This window comes from Entamoeba invadens, assembly GCF_000330505.1.
Source record: "Entamoeba invadens IP1 unplaced genomic scaffold scaff_1105074726713, whole genome shotgun sequence".
NCBI lineage: Eukaryota > Evosea > Mastigamoebida > Endamoebidae > Entamoeba > Entamoeba invadens.
The window spans coordinates 356,332-373,946 of record NW_004443770.1 but is presented as its reverse complement, the minus strand read 5'-3'; the positions used below and the strand labels follow the sequence as shown (position 1 = coordinate 373,946).

Here is a 17,615-nt window from a genome sequence, read left to right as displayed (position 1 = left end):
AATTATATTTTATTGATTATTAAAAAAATTATTATTAATTATAGTTAATTAATTATAGAAAAAATGAAACTATTAATTATAGTTTGAGAACATATGTCGAAATACCCAGTAGTTGGTGTTCCTCAGTCCACTTGGGAGAATGTATATAAACCAGAGGTAGACACTTATCTACTCATGGACGCACTCACCAACGAAATAGAATATATTAAAGAAAGAAAGCCTGCTGTATCGTTGGAAATAGGGTGCGGGAGTGGAATTGTCTCGGCTCACATCCAACACTTGATTCCATCTCTTTATAGTCTGTCGAGCGACATCAACCCATTTGCACTGGCGTGCGCACAACAAGTTCACCCCTCTGGAAACTTTTTGAAAATGTCGCTGTTAGATGGGATACGAGACGAGTCAGTGGACTTGTTCATCTACAATCCGCCATATGTCCCTACACCGGAAGAGGAATTACACTCGTCGTACATAGCTTTGAGTTGGGCGGGTGGGAAAGACGGTCGTGAGAAAATCGATTGTGTCATTGAAAGGCTTTGGGACATATTAACGCCGACGGGTGTTGCTTACATTGTTTTAGTTCAAGACAACAACCCCAAAGAGATTTTTGAATTGGCCGCAAAGCATTATTTAACACCCAAAGTGATTGACTCTGTCGGTCTTCAAACAGAGAAGCTCTATATAGTCCGCTTCACTCCGCGGTGTGCTCTTTAACTCCGACTAAGAAACTTATCTTTTATACTATTAAAAAACTATTTGTTTTAGTAAATAAGAACCAAAGAAGAAAGAAGTCACAGAATAGGGGAAGACTCATCGGAGACCATAGTAAGTTGCCCTTTATCATTCTCTACTCTGAATTTAGTGAACACTCCATCTATAGTTATTCCCATCACTGTCATGTTCAACGAATTCTGCCAACCAAAAAACACTGCAGTGTAGATATCTGGAGGTATGGAACATTCACAACACCCATAGACCCCAGAGAAGCCTGGTACCATTTTGGCAAATGTGGACTCTTTGTTGACAACATCACCGTCTTGCTGAAGGGTATACACATGTACCGTCCCGCGATTACTGTTTGTCACTATGAACTTCCCGTCTTGTGAAAAGTTGATGGAATAGATGACTGCGGCATTCTTGCCACGACGGAACTCGCCAATTTTGTCGCCACGTAACGTGTCCCAGACTCTAAATAGTGTCCCTTCAACACTTGCAGTCACTAATATATTGGACTCGGGCGAGAGACTTAAAGCGGAGATGTTGTGTTTGTGTGCTTCAATAGTGACTGAGGTGTTAGTCTCTAAGTTTGTAACAACGACTTTACCGTCTTCTATCGACGGGTATGCGATCACTTTGTTATCAGAAGAGGAGACGGCAACCAACCCATTTGGATTTGGACACGTCTTATACGTCTGCCGAAGGTTCAAATTTCTGAAGTCGTACACAAACACATTTGTTTCAACAACCACAACAATTATATCCCGTTTCAATCGTGCAGCACGAACAGGCGTGTCGTACTCTAACTCTGCAATGCCCTTGTTTTGGTAGTCATCCCATATGATCAATTTCGTTGGTGGAAACACTGGTTGTGGGCCGCCCCCAACCAAAGCTGCGTGTTATTCTTTATTGTAATAATTATAGTAACGTAATAATACCAATTGGTATTATTATAAAGTACTAGAATAATAGTAAATGAACAAACCAACTAAATTTGACTTATACAACAACTCGATGATACCAACACCCCCATTAAAATTGCGTTTAAATCGTTCTCTGAGATGATTTTGGTCTATGCCATAGACTGAAAATCCATGTGTAGTGCCTAGAGCAAAGCATGAATAATCTTGGTTAAAACTGATGCACAGTATTTTCTGTGTGTCTGACGTCATTCACTGATTTGTGGATTAAAAGTTTCCACAAAGCCTTTGAGGAGAAAATGAGAACAACAAAAGTGGGAAGAAGTGGACTCCATTTTGTTGTGTTTTCTCGGGAACAGATACTTTTCATTACAAAGTCATTACATTTTTACCGGATATGATTTATTGCTTTCATGTGTTGTATCATTTTATTTTTAAGTACTTTTATTTTTAGTCATTCTAATGCCGTTATATTTATAGGAACAAGAATACTATTATAATAATAAAAATACCATATGAATCATTTCAGGTTGATCTTATTCAATTACTATAAATGAAACTAAATAAATCAGATGGAGGAGCTCAAAATTCTGTGCACCTCTGTGAACGAAAAAGGCGACCGAATTGCCATTGGCACGACATATGGGTTTGCGGTATATTCAATGGACAACGGCACCTTCACGAAAGTGTTCAATCGGAGTTTGAAGTCTCTTTTTACACTAACTAGACTGACAATAACAAAAAGCGTTTCGAAAGGGTATTGGAGCGATTTCGGTGTTAGACGATTCAAATGTTATTTCATTTGCTGGGGGCGGGAAGAACCCATATGTATCGAATAGCACCGTTGTAGTCTTTGACGACAAAAAGAATGCAGAACTGTTTAAAGAGACTTTTCCGTCCCGGGTCTTACGCCTGAAAATGACACGAAAGATCCTCTTCATCGTCTTTCAGACGGAAGTCAAAATATACAAATTTGCGACAAACGAAATCATCAATATAGAGACTGATTTCAACGGAAGAGGGTGTTTGGAGTATAACGCGCAGAGTAATCTCTTGCTCCTCCCTAACAAGAAGATGGGGGAGATCGTTCTGAGTGATTTACAAACTATGAAACAAACAATTTTGAAATGCCACAAACACAATGTTACTAACTTCACCACAGATAGACAAGTTTCACTGCTGTGCTCTTCCAGTGTCGAGGGACTTATGGTCCGTCTCTGGAACCTTAGTGGGGGTGAGAAGGTGAAGGAGTTTCAAAGAGGACTTACAACAGCTCAGGTTCTGATCATCGCTATAGACCCGGACAAAAGATACGTTCTCGTCTACTCAAGTGACTTGTTAGTGTCTATCTTTGATATCCAAGGAAAGGCAAAATCGAAATGGTACTCCAGTGTTGATGCTCCTGTGGCACAGATCAAAGTCGAACAAACATGTGTGAACATTTTATTTATTGGAAATGGAGAATTTGTTGTGTTGCACCAGGACGGGAGTGTCGATAAATACAAGTGCGTTGAAGCAAATGAAATTGTCGTTGTGGAGACTATAGGCACACCGTTTTGTTTGTTTGATTGTTTAGAGTAGATTTTGGTTATTTATGATTTATTTATTATTATTTACTATCAATGAAAAAGTACGAAATTGTATTTATTTAATCGTATAAACTTAATAGATAAGAGTGAAGTGAACATTGAAATAAAACGGAGTATGATAATGGTAAATTACTGTTAAAAAACATTCAGACTTCAATCAGCTTTTTCCATGGTCTTTCATACGGCTTTTGTTGTTTATACCAATCCTCGTACTTCTTGCATCCCGCAGCCATTTTGTTAAGTACAGACGGGCAGAACGACGGTCCAAACGTGTTGAATATAAAACTCGGGATCCATCCGTTCCAGTCGTTGTGCGCAATATAATACAATTTACACTTTCCATCCTCGATTCTGACCATATATCCTGAAATGCGGATATTTGCTCTGACAATTCCGCTGACTTCTGGTGCTCTTTGGTCAACAACGGACTTATTCATAATAATAAATTCGTCTTTGTTGTATTTCCATCCTCGTTGGTACAAAAAGTCTCTGTTGGACACAACTGGCATTGAGACAGAGTAGTAGTCTATCTCGTTGTGCTCATCAATGGTGTCGATGGTCTTTCTTTCTAAAATGTTTCCGTCCCACTCCGCTCTGAACTGTGGGTCGCTCAACATGTCAAAGACTAAATTAATAGAAAACGGCTCAAACAACTTGGACTTCAACTTCATCCGGAGCGTCGACGAGTTTTCGGTCTGGGTGGTGTATCCAGTGTTGATATCATCGTGGTTGGCTAAAGTCCACCCGTCGTCCGATATACACATTGTCTTGAACTCTTCAAACTCTGCGTCTGTGAACGGCTTCATTTTGTTTCTTCTTAGTTTTTCCAAGCTTAAACACCATTTCTTTCTTCTCTTGTTGCTCATTTCATCATTACCATAAATTATTAATCACAAAGCCAATTCATGCAATAATAAAAAAATTAACTAATTTCTAACGTATATAGTAAAATACATTTAAAATAATAGTTAATTTAACTTTATTTTTATAATACGAAAAAGTATTGAAATTTAAAGAAAAGATATCAATCGATTATTTTTCGTTTTGGAATTATTTTTTGATGATGAAAAAAATGATTATTTCTCCTTTTTTTGTGCCCAAATCGACTTTTTATAACAATTTTTGAATTAAATTCCACTTTATCGTTCATTTGTTTGTTTTTTCATGTGATAAAAACTTTATTACTTTTGAATAATAATATTAATAATTTATAATAATTAATAACAATAATTGATAATTTTTACTATTATTTTATAAACTGTTTTCTTTTTTCGGCATTGAAGAATTATCATCACCATTTATTCCAATCATATCTGATTCTCTCAAATTCACTTAATCAATTTTGTCTCTTAAAACTTCATCAGAAATTTATAATTAATAAAATTAAAATGTTACTATATAACAATCCTAGAAAAACAGCTTTTTGTATTATATATCAATAGTTATTTTACCATAATTTAGTAGTACAACATTAAAATAAAAAACACTGAAATACAAATCAAGGAAGTTCACTCCCGAGGAAATAGTGGACCATCACCTCACTTCCCTCCGTGAACTTTCCTCTTCCAAATCCCTCTCTCAAATATGAATATTCGACAAATTTGACAGCTATATCTGGGTTATCCAGCATTTCCTCATGGACAAGAGCTGTCTGTTTGTATGTCGAGTCTGACTTTAAGAAGCTTCTAACTATCTCTGCTGTTGGGTCGGGGATCATAATGCCGACTCTTTGAATACCGATTTGAGTGATTGAGACGCTAATTACTAAATAGGTGTATAACTGTCCCAAATTTCTTAACACGTCTAAGATCTCAACCGGCACTTCTTGGAGTCCGAAGGTTGTAAAGAGAGACACCACACGATTCACGCGTGTCGTGGTATTTCCTTCGAGCACAAATTGGAAACAGGATGGTCGAAATGAAGGGTCGGTGACCATTTCCTTTCCAATTTGGATTGCGTGTGTGATCTGACTGTTATTTAACCATTGCAGAAGTTTGTCCATATCAGGCCCACTTTGCATCTTCTTGAGGACGTATAACTCAAAGAGGCCTGGGAAGAACCACCCCTCGTCCATCCCAAATGAACTAGTTGTATTAATATAATTACCTATAACTTTTGGTTTCGTTAACAATCCATAGTTATCGATGGCTTCCACCTCTTTGTCGGGGGCTTCGACACTATACAAATAACTCGCAATGGGTTTGATCATCACTCGCTGTGATCCGTAAGCTTCCCATTTGGTGTGCGTGATATTACATGAGATCTGAAGCATATAATTGACTTCAGTATCTGGATATAAAGGAGGATTCGAGTGTTTACTCGGTAACGATTCAAGCCAATACTTCCAATAATTCATCGCGTCGTCATCCTTAACTATCCACCCGATCGTTTGAACTAGTTCCTGACAATTTGAAATGCCGTGGGGGTTGCCCGCAAACTGCGCGACATTCCCGAAGACGGAAATCGGGGAGAAGCCGTCTCGTTGTTGTAATTGTACTGGTGGATGATACAACGGTAAGTTACGAGTGGGTAATACAACACTTCGTGGAGATTCTTGTTTGGGGGGTTCTATTAATTTCTGGAGACGAGTGAATATGTTGGTGTAATCGGATTGCGTATAGAAGATTACGACATATACACGATGGTCTCTAGTTATTAATATTTTATTAATAAGTTATTATTAATTTACAATAGTTAATTGTTAATTAATGAACTATTCAACAAACTTCTGTTCGATGGGCTCGATCGCTAAGGCATTACTCTTCTTCTTCGCGACTTTGGACCCGGAGATGTCATACACCTTCGTCCCAATATTAATGTCTATATACCCCTTCGCGCATTGATCATTCTTCCCTTCAAAGTACCACAGCCGATTGTCTTTCAAAATGAAGAGACGCTTCTTCCAAGTCTTAATCGACCCACCGACTTTCTCGGCCCAACACTCGTATTCAAACGGCCGGAGTGAAGATGTCGATTTGTTTAGTTCAATTAGAGGCATTTGAAAATTCAGTTTGAGTTGGGCTGATAAGCAATCCAATCACAGGAGTAAAAGGAAGAACAGAAGTTAAACAGGCTCTATTTTTATACGTTCTAAGATGAAAAATGGTAGAAGAATCCTCATTGACAATATAGTGAAGAAATATTATTCCAACATCATGTCAATCTCTTTTTGATTTCTAAATGTTATAATAACATTATGGTTCTTTTTAGTTCATTTTGGCGATTAGAGGTTACTTCCGTTCATTTTGTGCTAATTGATGGGATTGTTACCTGATGAATGATCGATTCGTTGTTTTCGCGATTTTGGTCAAAGAAAGCCAAAATTTTCTGTGAGAAAGCAGAAACTAACAGCATGAAACTATACTTGTTTTAAGGTGAGAAGCTTCTGTTCTTTCTAAAAGTATTTCGTCATTATTTGCAATACCCAAAAAAGACTTTAGTTTTGTATCTTAGTCGTTTTGCTTTTAAATCGCGGGGAGTAACCTTTGAATACTCATTTTTGGGATTATCATCTTAACATTTTATTTTTTTGTTTAAGTATTAATGGCATTTTCAGTCTTTTTTTACTATATCGATAATTTCGACAACAATAATAAATAATGGTAAATTTTTCGCAGAACTACACCTTATTTTATTTGTATTATATAATATTATTTATTGTATTATAATTATACTATTGTTAATGTAACAAAATAATTTTTGTTCAAATTATACAAAACATCTAAAAAAAGTTAACTTGGTGTCCAAAAGAAAAAAATAATTCTTGGTTTTTCATTTTTAAAGTCATTTGACAGATTTTCCAATCTTATACAAATTATTGTTAAAACTGATGTAATTAATTAAATTATTAACCAAAATATGAAAGTGCCAATTCGGTTTTAATTATTATTTTGACGTTTCATAAAGAACTAAAAACCGTATATGCCTATCTCTTGTTTTAAGTTGAGATTATTAATAAAAGATTTTTTGATTTTTCTTTTTAGAATCAATTTTCCTTTCTTCTTTTTTTTTGCTATTTTAGTTAATAAGTAGATTAACTATATTTAATTAATATTCATTCAAAACCATAAAATATACAACATATTTATATTATTTTGTGGTTTTCGATTGTCTTCATACTTTTTTTTGTTGTTAAAAAATAATAAATTAATAGTTTGTATTGTTTCTTTATTAGATTTATATTTTGATCCGATATATGTAATAAAAAATCAATTAGAATTAAATTAATTAATTTATAAGTATAATTAATATAGCAATTTATATAATAACATTATAATACATATTTTTTTTATTTGATTATAGTATTTTAAATGACATAACTATAAAATAATTTATGTTTCAAAAAATTACTTGTTTTTCTAAAATTATATTTAAAGAGATTGTTTGTGATTTTGTTGTTAGAAAGATATCACAAGTTAATTTGTTGTTGTCTAAAGTATTTCACAAGAACACAAACAACTTTAGTTTTCACTTTCGAGGTAACATTTTTAACCTCAAAGCATAACCAAACTTCACAACATTTTTACTCACTTTGACAATTTCGAAAATAAAGATCACAACAAAAACTCTCAACTTGTCACTTTCCTTTCTTTTTTCACTCTTTTCAATCACATACTACTTCGTTCGTATCGAAGTCGATAAATAACTTTATTTTTTTAATTAAATAACTATATTTTTTATTAAACTTGTGTAATTTTAACTTTATTTGCACTCTCTTCACATACTCAACAAAAAAGAGCAGATAACATAACACGCAACCAGTGTGTAACAATCATTTAGTTTTTGTGTTGAACCGGGTCGACAGTCTCAAGTGACAGTACTGAGTTTCCACGTATTAACTACTATGTTATTTAAAATGTTACTTAAAATGTTATTTAAAATGTTATTTAAAATGTTATTTAAAATGTTATTTAAAATGTTATTTAAAATGTTATTTAAAATGTTATTTAAAATGTTATTTAAAATGTTATTTAAAATGTTATTTAAAATGTTATTTTAAACACAAACTATTTGACCGAGTTGGATTTTTTGTGGATTTTCTGGGTGTGAGGCGTCAAACGCGTCGTCCAAAACAAGATTTAAATACTCATCAAACCCACGCAATACTCCTATGATCGCTCTGTTACAATGAATTTTGACATAGATTCGTTTTTCCATATAATGTTTCAACTCAGGTTTCGGCTTTTCAAAATCGACTTTCTTTTTGTCCATCACACGTCTTTTTTTTGAGATTGTAATGACAAAAAAAATGTTATTAATATTATACATTTATTATTTATTTTACAATATAATATAAACCATTATAAATATATCTTTTATTATAATTTTATAATTGAATTATTATTTAATAAATTCAACTCTATTAATAAAAACTACTAAACATTAGTAAGTTCAATTACAAATTTACTATATTTTAAATAACAAATTATAATATTTGTTTTTAATAAACGTTTTGAAACAAGTAAACTTGAAAAAGTGCAGTGATTTATATTATTTACAACTATTCTATACAATAAACTTATAACCCTACAAATTAATATTAATAGTAAATGTATTTATAAGTCTAAATTAATAATCTATTAACCAATCACTTTTCATTCTAATTTCAATTCTTGGTAAACTTGTTCCTCTGAAAAAATAAGTTTTTCGCCTAAAAAATTCTTCTCAAAATTGAAAAGATAATCCACTTTTCTTTTTAGAATAATAATAATAAATTTTACTTTCAACTAAACCATACTAAAATCCACCAGCCACACCCGACTAGATGAATTATACTGTCTAGTAAATGAAACCAGATAAGAAACTAGAAAGAGAATTGATTGTGGTAAGTGTTCCATTGGAGGAACACGAAAAGATAGGTGTTAATTCATGGCAAACGCCCCACAAGACATTGTTCAGCGCCTGCTGTTCAACGAATCGCGATCGACGTCTGCGCCGCCACAAGTTGATCGCACAGGTGCTTCTGAGGTGTTAACATTAGAAGAGTTAGAGAAGCAGGCGTATAGGGCGCATCCGGACTATCACATTCTATATTTCCAACAGAAGCCACCAGACCCTCGTTTGCCCAAACCGTTATTTGCTTGGAACTTACCGAAGGGGTATGAGGCGGTATTAAAAAAGGCTTACAAACAAACCTTCGACTTCACCAATATCATCAGTGATCTCAAGAACAGTAACTCTCGCCTTAAAGAAGAGACTCAAAAGACAGACACTGGAGACAACCCTAACCCAGAAGAACACCAAGACTCCTCACAACCTCACAATCAAGAAAATTACGCGCCACGCGGGGAAAAGCCCCTTGACGACGACATCGACGAACGGGAAGAAAGTGATGACGTGTCCTCCCAAAATTCATCGGACGAGGAGGAGAGTGAGGAGGACAACAGTGAGAATTCAAATAGCTCGAATAACACGTCGGACAACGACTCGAATGTGTCGAGCGGTGAGGAAGAGAGCGACGAGAACTATTATCAGAACACTTATAATACCTTTGGATACCCTGTACCAAACTACACAATGCCCTTCCAAAACACTTATATGTACCAAATGGAACAAAACGCTCCCGCTGACTATGTTGCGATGAGTAAAGAACACCACGGCAGTCGTAGTGTCCAACAAAATATCGAAAAGGGGACTGCGGATGAACGACTGACGATTTGGCGAGCTATTCAAAGTCATATTGTCGAGCTCTCTGCCGACTTGTTTGCAAACTACGTGATCCAAAAGGCACTTGAATTTGTCCCCGAGAGTCGTCACGCTGTTCCCGCGCAAATGAAAAACAATGTTTTGCGCTTGACATTGCACATGTATGGGTGTCGAGTCGTCCAAAAGGCTGTGGAGTATGCTGCAATGAAAGACCGCAAACTTCTTTTTGAAGAATTGCGAGGACATTTAGTCCAATGCATAGAAGACCAGAATGGGAATCATGTCATTCAGAAATGCGTAGAAAAGGGGGATAGAAGTATGGTGATGGATGTAGTCAAGGCGTTGAATGGGATAGTGTTAGAATGTTGTAGACATCCATATGGGTGTCGAGTAGTTCAAAGGGTAATAGAAAGTGTCGACTACGACTGTGTAGTCGACTTATTAAAGATCATCGAACCACAGTCGTTGAATCTGACGGAAGACCAATATGGGAATTATGTTGTGCAGAATGTACTGGAGAGAGGGTATGACAACGACAGACATATCATCTTAACCAAATTAAAAGGAAATATAGTCAGACTCTCAATGGGAAAGTACTCTTCAAATGTCATAGAGAAATGTTTTAAGCACGCAACACAGAACGAACGCGCACAGATACTTGAAGAGATCTATGTCAACGATGGGATAGTCAAAATGATGCAGGACCAATTCGCAAATTATGTGGTTCAGAAAATTATCGAGGCGGTTAATGATGTGGATAGAGAGAAGATCGTCGAAGGGTTCATTAAGCCAAACATCGCGCTGCTCAAAAAGGTGTCGTACACTAAACACATTTTGAATTTGCTCGAATCAGTTTACAATGTCCATTTATGATTTATGTTTTCGTGGTGAATAGGGTTATGTTATGGTTAGTCATATATTTTAGATGCTATCTTGTATATTAGTATTAATAGTAATAAGTTATTAATTATTTCAATAACTAGATATCTAGAATGATAGTTAATTAAAAATAAAAAATGTTTTATTTGAATTACTTTCAATCATTTTTTTCCCATTTCAAAAGAAAAATGACGAAAATGAACTTGAAAAAAAAAGAATGGAAGAAGAAGAACAAATATTCATCAATTTCCGTTGCGCTATAATCGATGGAATGTTTATGGGGATGCCAATGTTCCATGTAGTTAAAATGATGAGAAACATGAAAAAGTTAGTCGAGACGATAGTAGAGGAAGAAGGAGTTTGTTTTTATATTATAATAACTTATTTATTTTATTATAAAACTATAAAACTATATCTATTAAAACGACTGGTTTAGTATTAATAGGTAGAAATATAAAGCGACATACTCATCAAAAACGGTGTCTAATTTGAATTTAATTTTTGATTTTGACAATTCTCAGTGTTTAACACGAGTCACTGTCTTGAATCCAAGTATCAAAAAAACGAAAGAGAAGTATTACATTTCTTCTTCAGGTAAAGGCGTTGTTGAAGACTTCAAATTTGATTTGACTAAAAATCCGGAAATCATTATGAAACAAAACGGGCAGTATATTCAAGAAATACAAATGTCGAGTGACAATCAAGTCATTCAACCAACTAAACTGATTGAGTTTCCTTCTTCTAAAGATGTTTTAGTTGTTTGTTGGTTCGTTCATTTCTTAATAAAAAGAGTGACACATAGAAGGACAATGTCCTTTCATTTGCGATTGGAGACAATGTCGACAAATCGCATCTTGCTATAGGAGCAACTGTAAGTGAGGTACGTTCTATTTTTGGAGACACACAGAATGTCAGCAGACAAGATGGAATAGTAATATGGGAGTACTTCGATCGCGGTATTGAAGTGTTATTTAACACTTTATTTGTTGTTATTGGATATGTTCTTCACACTAATGATATTAGCGATGATTGCTTTAATGTGTTTGCGCAGTGTCATTGGTTCATTTGTAGCAACGACAAAAGGGTTATTTCATATCGTGACGACGTTTGTTGTTATTAAAATTCAATTCATTTTACTTGATGAGTTGTATCTGTTTCATTATAAAGTTTATTGAATTCACATGAAGTGGAGCTCACAGGAGAAAAGCTACACATTTGCACTCGAAAAGACGGATTTTGAAAATAAATTTTACTCGCTTGAAAATATGAAGGGAATGCGCTTCTTGGTGAAGAAGGACAGAATTATGAAAATACTGGTGACCGCTCCAAAATAATGCAAAATCAAAATAATAATTTATAGTATTTAAACTATACATAACACTATAAATGAAGGACAAAACAAACTCTATGTTTTATAATAAAATAAATTATTATAATAGAATTTGTCATTTTGAGTTATTTGTCTTTATTGAGTAAAATAGCTTTCAAAACATTTTAAAACTGTTTAAGTTGTACAAATTACAAAAGATGAGTTTGTATCTATAAAACAAAATTTCACAAAAAAATTCAAATAAATTGTTTAACAATGTTAAATTACAAACTCGTTGCTATAACTTTTGTGTTGTAAATGGTTATTTGAAATTTAAAAATACATAACAATCAAACTAGACAACCATTATAATAATGGTGAACTTCTTCCAATGTTTATTTTTTGACATTTAAATTAAAAAAGATGCTGTTATAGCTAATTGATCGATTCTTCAACATGTTTTGTAGTTTGTTTGTATAAGTTTTTGCCACTATTATTTGTTGTTGTGAAATAACAAACTATATTTTAAATCTAAAAAAATATAAAGAGTATGGTTTTTTATTTGTATTTAAAACAATTATTTATTTTTCAAAAAAAACACAATTCAAATAATTTTGACATAACAATCCATGTTAGTTTTGAGTTTTTAACAACAAAACCATAATATGTATAATTTATACTAAAAAATGGACAAATTTGATTTTTACAAACGACAATTTATTTCATTTTTTTGAACTTTTTATTTTTATTTTATTTTTAAAAATTAAAAAAAATAAAATAACTTATTATAATAAAATTTACCATTAAAATAAATACAATTAAAAATTTGCAAATTATTATTAAAAAATTTTAAAATACAATTTAAATTAACAATTAATTGGTTTTATCATTTGAAATGAATAATTATTAATAATTATACTATTCGATTATTTTTCCCAAAATATCTAATGAAACATTCACTTTTTTGAAGTTTTTAATAACACACACTTTTGTATATTTATAATTAAGTTGAATAACTAAAGTTATATTATATAAAAACCATAAATAATAGTATTTTTTAAAAATTATTTATAATTTTTAATTTTTGATGATTGTTCAAAAAAATGAACAAACAAAAAGATTCACGGAGTGAATCTTATACAAAACCAAGAAAACAAGGAGTTTGTATGTAAAGATATAAAAAAAACAAGTGTTAAAGTTTTGAAAATCATAATTATAATTCGATATTATTCAAATAATTAAAAACATTACTAAATTGGGAAGAAAGCAATATTAACAGTTTAAAAAAATGTCCCACTTTTTGATCTTTTTGAAAACCTTTAAAAGTATTATATAAAGGGTAAACTAATCTTTTTTGATATCACCATGACCTTGAACAAGAGCACCAAAGAAATTGAGCTCTTCAGTGAGTCAGTTGAAACTTCTTCTTCATCAACAGAAGAAGATGCTTACTTTGAAAGTACTGACGTGATTGAGAACGAGAAGTCTCAAAACACATTCAAAAATGTTTTTAAAACAATTTTATTTCGAATGGCTATGAAGCAGATAATGAAAGGCCAAAAAGGGAATTTGACAGTGAAAGACATGAATCCTGTTTCTAAAAATTTGAATGTCGAAGACGAAGTTGAGTACTACAAATCTGAATGGAAGAAGCAGAGTCTCAACAAGAATCCGTCAATAGGTAAAGTGATTTTAAAACGCGAATGGAAGAGATTTTTATTCATGTACTTAATGGTTGCCATCTACGACTTGTTTTCAATTGCATTTCCATTGGAATGCCAGTTCATTACAAAGTGGCTAAATAAAGAAGATGCTCCCAAGAGCACTGGAATACTTTTTATCTTCTTAACATTTTGTTTTCAAATGATAGCATGTTCATCAAGTGAATGTGCTAAGAAGTTTATGTTCACCACTTCCCTAAGAATACGAAATGGATTGATTGGTGTCATCTATGAGAAAGCACTTAAATTGAATGCAGCAGGAATAGCAGAACCTGGAAGATTGGTCAACTTGATGTCAAATGACTCTTCTACTTTCTTATCCAATTTAGAGTACTTTATGACGGGTATTGCGTCACCGCCTATGTTTATTGTGTTATACTCTTTTATGGGATATTATGTCGGTAAGTGGGTATATGTTCCTCTAGTAGTATTAGCTTTCTTCTTAATAGTTAATTTGTGCTATGGACGTGTCAACACATTCTTCTATAACAAGTTTGTTGCGTCTAAAGATAAGAGACTTTCATTCTTCAATGAAATATTACGAAATATCAAATTCATCAAGTACAATAGATGGGAAAAGCCTTTAGAAGATAAAGTGAACAAATACAGAAATTGGGAAATAGTGTTCTTGTACTTCACTGGATTCTTTAGAGCAATGTTCTTTACTTTCACTATTGATGTTGGACCGATGATGGCAGTTTTAATGTTTGTAGCTATGGTATATTCAGAAGCCGCAATTACTTTACCAATTGTTGTCACTTCAATTGCACTGTTCAATTCTATAAGAATTCCAATAAGAACAGTTGGTATTGGTATGGCTAATATCACTTGTTTGAATGTTTCTTTAAAAAGAATCAACAAATTTTTGACAACTCCGGAATTGGTCCCAATCACTTCGACTGCAAGTAAAAGTGAATATGCAGTTGAAATGAGTCGAGTCAATTACAGTTTCCCTAATAACGAAACTGCATTTGCCTGTGATGAATTAAAGATCAAGAAAGGTGAATTAGTCTGTGTTCTTGGTAGTGTAGGAGGTGGTAAGAGTTCATTCTTATTGTCACTTCTAAATGAGTTGGAAAAGACACAAGGAGACACTGTAATCAATGGAAAGATCACTTACACAAGCCAGACGCCTTGGATGATGAATGCGTCAGTCAGAGAGAACATCTGCTTCTTGACTTCTTATGATAAGAAACAGTATCAGAGTGCAGTATATGATGCTTGTTTAGCAACTGACATCGATTCTTTAGTAGGAGGTGATGCTTATGTGATCGCAGAGAAAGGTGCCAACTTATCTGGAGGGCAACGACAACGAGTGAATATCGCGCGTGCTTTATACGACCCCAAAGACATCATTTTACTCGACGACCCCCTCAGTGCAGTTGATTTCAAAGTTGGGACTTATATCTTTGAAAATGCCATTCAAAAGCATTTAGCAAAGAAGACCAGAATTGTTGTAACCAACCAGACGTACTTCTTAGAGAAGGCAGACAGGATTCTTGTTATTGACAAGAACCAAATGGTATTTAATGGTTCATTAGAAGAGCTCAAGAAGTCGAATATCCCAGCGTCCCAATTTGTGAAGACACTGAGTAAGAAGATTCAAAAAGAAGAAGAACAAGAAGAAGAAATCATCACTTCAGACGCTTCAGGTACAAAAACAAGAGAAGAGACAAGAGAAATAGGAAGAGTACCATTACATGTGTATTGGCAATATATCAAGTCTGGTTCCCTCTTGATGTTCTTCATAATGTGGTTGTGCTTGGCGGGTAGAATTTGTGCACTTTACTTCTACAACACTTATCTCACTAAGTGGGGGAAGTCTATTCGACCACTAAAAGGAGCTCCACAAGGCGACAAAGGACTTTTCAACATCTTTGCTTATTCATTTGTTGGAGACATAGCGGGTATCTTCTTGACTGAAGAAGCAATCATTCTTTTCTGTTTAATAGTGTCTGTACGACTTCACAAGAATTTGATTCACAAGTTGTTAAAGTGCAAGTTGGGATTCTTCGATGTGACACCAATGGGAAGAATTATCAATTACTTTTCAAGAGATTTCCAGAACGTCGACTTCACTATACCACCAACCAGTGAGCCTTTAATTGTTAATATAACTACTATTGTAATAGTAGCTATCACTATTTGTAAGGCATCTATCTACTTGGTTATATTAGTGTTGGTCATTGCCATCATCTTCGTTTGTCTTTACATCTTTGTTTCCAAACCAATCATCGAGTTACAGAGACTTGAAGGTATAACACGAGCTCCTATCTTTGTTCACTACGATCAGACTTTACTTGGCCTTTCCACTATAAGATCTTCAAATGGACAAGAACAGTTCAAAGATAAACTTATAGAGAAGATTAAGAATAACACAACGTCTCTCTACCTTACTAAAATGGCTAAATACTGGTTTGTTGAAACTTCTAATACCTTGTAATTCAATAACAAATAGGATGCTCCAAAGAATGGATTGGTTGGGAGTCTTCATTTGTTTTGTAACAGTCACAGTATTGGTCATTACCAAGTTGCAAAAGTCAATGGAACCTTCCCTTGCAGGTACTGCTCTGACAAACATATGTAACATTCCATCAACCGTCAATGTCTTTGCTATGTCCATCATTGAAATTGAGACAAACATGCAGTCAACAGAAAGAGTCTTGCAGCTCAAGAAATTGAGAGCTGAAGAGTCTGAGAGTGTCAAAGACAAATATCATAACCCTCCACCTTCCTGGCCATCAACGGGTTCTGTTGAATTCTCTGATTTCAAATTTAGATATCGAAGAGGACTTCCCATGGTTTTGAAAGGGATTAATGCCAAAATAGTAGCAAAAGCCAAAGTTGGTGTTGTTGGTCGAACGGGGAGTGGGAAGTCCACTTTGATGGCTGGACTTTTTAGAATAGAAGAAGCGTACTCCGGTAAAATATTTGTTGATGGAATCGACATCTCTACAATTCCTCTTGATATCTTGAGGAAGAAAATGTGTATATTACCACAGGAAGCCACACTATTTAGTGGTACTGTAAGAGACAATTTGGATCCATGGAACCAAATGGACGATGACAAATTACGAAAAGTACTTTTAATGGTCGAATCAACAAATCAACTTGATGATGTTGTGACAGAAGGTGGTGACAACTTCTCTTTGGGTCAAAGACAGTTAATTTGTTTAGCTCGAGCATTATTGAAAAATTCTAAGATCTTAATTATGGACGAAGCAACTGCTAATATAGATATTCAAACAGATAGAAATATTCAAATGATGGTCAGAAGGAACTTTAAAGACATTACTGTGATCACTGTAGCACATAGATTACAGACTATTATGGACTCAAATAAAGTGATGGTCTTTGATAAAGGAAAATTAAAAGAAATGGACACTCCACTTAATTTAATTAAAGAGAAAGACACACTCTTTCATGGACTTGTACAACAATCTGGTTGTGTGGAAGAGTTACGTAGACTTGCTCATACCAAGAAAATTATCATGTCCTCTTCAACGTCCTCTCTATCTTCTTCAAGTTCATCTAAATCTGACAAAGACAATTCTGTATCTTTAAGTCCAAAGATAAAGGTCAATTTACTTGCTAATGATTCTACTAGAGCTTCACCTATTCAATTCCAACACACTTCTGAACGAAACAACTCTGGTGCTCAATTGTTATCAAGGCCGAATGTTGAGAAGTTTACTGATTCCTCTTCATCAATGGAATGAAGATTATTTGTTATTTAATTCATTTATATTTACTATTATTTTATATAATACACTCGTTATTTTGAAGTTCATAAATTTATTGTTATATACTACTTATTAGTACTTTTATAATAATA

At 33.8% G+C, this 17,615-nt stretch overlaps 9 protein-coding genes across 9 annotated transcripts; 5 read left to right on the top strand and 4 right to left on the bottom strand.

The window, feature by feature from the left end:
- Positions 1 to 93: 93 nt before the first annotated feature.
- EIN_430450 (n6-DNA-methyltransferase, putative) lies at positions 94 to 714 on the top strand (the record flags this gene model as incomplete). Its single annotated transcript, XM_004261962.1, has 1 exon — positions 94 to 714. The coding sequence occupies one exon, from the start codon at positions 94 to 96 to the stop codon at positions 712 to 714; it is 621 nt and encodes a 206-aa protein (XP_004262010.1).
- Positions 715 to 791: 77 nt separating this feature from the next.
- On the bottom strand, positions 792 to 1,889 carry EIN_430440 (WD repeat domain phosphoinositide-interacting protein, putative; the record flags this gene model as incomplete). The annotated part of the gene is made up of 2 exons (XM_004261961.1): positions 792 to 1,609; positions 1,703 to 1,889. The coding sequence occupies 2 exons, from the start codon at positions 1,887 to 1,889 to the stop codon at positions 792 to 794; spliced, it is 1,005 nt and encodes a 334-aa protein (XP_004262009.1).
- Positions 1,890 to 2,209: 320 nt separating this feature from the next.
- Positions 2,210 to 3,218, top strand: EIN_430430 (hypothetical protein; the record flags this gene model as incomplete). Its single annotated transcript, XM_004261960.1, has 2 exons — positions 2,210 to 2,336; positions 2,383 to 3,218. 2 exons carry the CDS (start codon positions 2,210 to 2,212, stop codon positions 3,216 to 3,218), a joined length of 963 nt encoding a protein of 320 aa, XP_004262008.1.
- A 154-nt stretch (positions 3,219 to 3,372) lies between these two features.
- On the bottom strand, positions 3,373 to 4,092 carry EIN_430420 (phosphatidylcholine transfer protein, putative; the record flags this gene model as incomplete). The annotated part of the gene is made up of 1 exon (XM_004261959.1): positions 3,373 to 4,092. The coding sequence occupies one exon, from the start codon at positions 4,090 to 4,092 to the stop codon at positions 3,373 to 3,375; it is 720 nt and encodes a 239-aa protein (XP_004262007.1).
- Positions 4,093 to 4,724: 632 nt separating this feature from the next.
- EIN_430410 (hypothetical protein) lies at positions 4,725 to 6,224 on the bottom strand (the record flags this gene model as incomplete). The annotated part of the gene is made up of 2 exons (XM_004261958.1): positions 4,725 to 5,874; positions 5,953 to 6,224. The coding sequence occupies 2 exons, from the start codon at positions 6,222 to 6,224 to the stop codon at positions 4,725 to 4,727; spliced, it is 1,422 nt and encodes a 473-aa protein (XP_004262006.1).
- A 1,777-nt stretch (positions 6,225 to 8,001) lies between these two features.
- EIN_430400 (small nuclear ribonucleoprotein G, putative) lies at positions 8,002 to 8,437 on the bottom strand (the record flags this gene model as incomplete). Its single annotated transcript, XM_004261957.1, has 2 exons — positions 8,002 to 8,064; positions 8,234 to 8,437. The coding sequence occupies 2 exons, from the start codon at positions 8,435 to 8,437 to the stop codon at positions 8,002 to 8,004; spliced, it is 267 nt and encodes an 88-aa protein (XP_004262005.1).
- A 657-nt stretch (positions 8,438 to 9,094) lies between these two features.
- EIN_430390 (pumilio domain containing protein C4G8.03C, putative) lies at positions 9,095 to 10,744 on the top strand (the record flags this gene model as incomplete). The annotated part of the gene is made up of 1 exon (XM_004261956.1): positions 9,095 to 10,744. One exon carries the CDS (start codon positions 9,095 to 9,097, stop codon positions 10,742 to 10,744), a length of 1,650 nt encoding a protein of 549 aa, XP_004262004.1.
- A 223-nt stretch (positions 10,745 to 10,967) lies between these two features.
- Positions 10,968 to 12,084, top strand: EIN_430380 (hypothetical protein; the record flags this gene model as incomplete). The annotated part of the gene is made up of 4 exons (XM_004261955.1): positions 10,968 to 11,108; positions 11,200 to 11,508; positions 11,553 to 11,855; positions 11,938 to 12,084. The coding sequence occupies 4 exons, from the start codon at positions 10,968 to 10,970 to the stop codon at positions 12,082 to 12,084; spliced, it is 900 nt and encodes a 299-aa protein (XP_004262003.1).
- A 1,340-nt stretch (positions 12,085 to 13,424) lies between these two features.
- EIN_430370 (canalicular multispecific organic anion transporter, putative) lies at positions 13,425 to 17,499 on the top strand (the record flags this gene model as incomplete). The annotated part of the gene is made up of 2 exons (XM_004261954.1): positions 13,425 to 16,195; positions 16,239 to 17,499. The coding sequence occupies 2 exons, from the start codon at positions 13,425 to 13,427 to the stop codon at positions 17,497 to 17,499; spliced, it is 4,032 nt and encodes a 1,343-aa protein (XP_004262002.1).
- Positions 17,500 to 17,615: the final 116 nt, after the last annotated feature.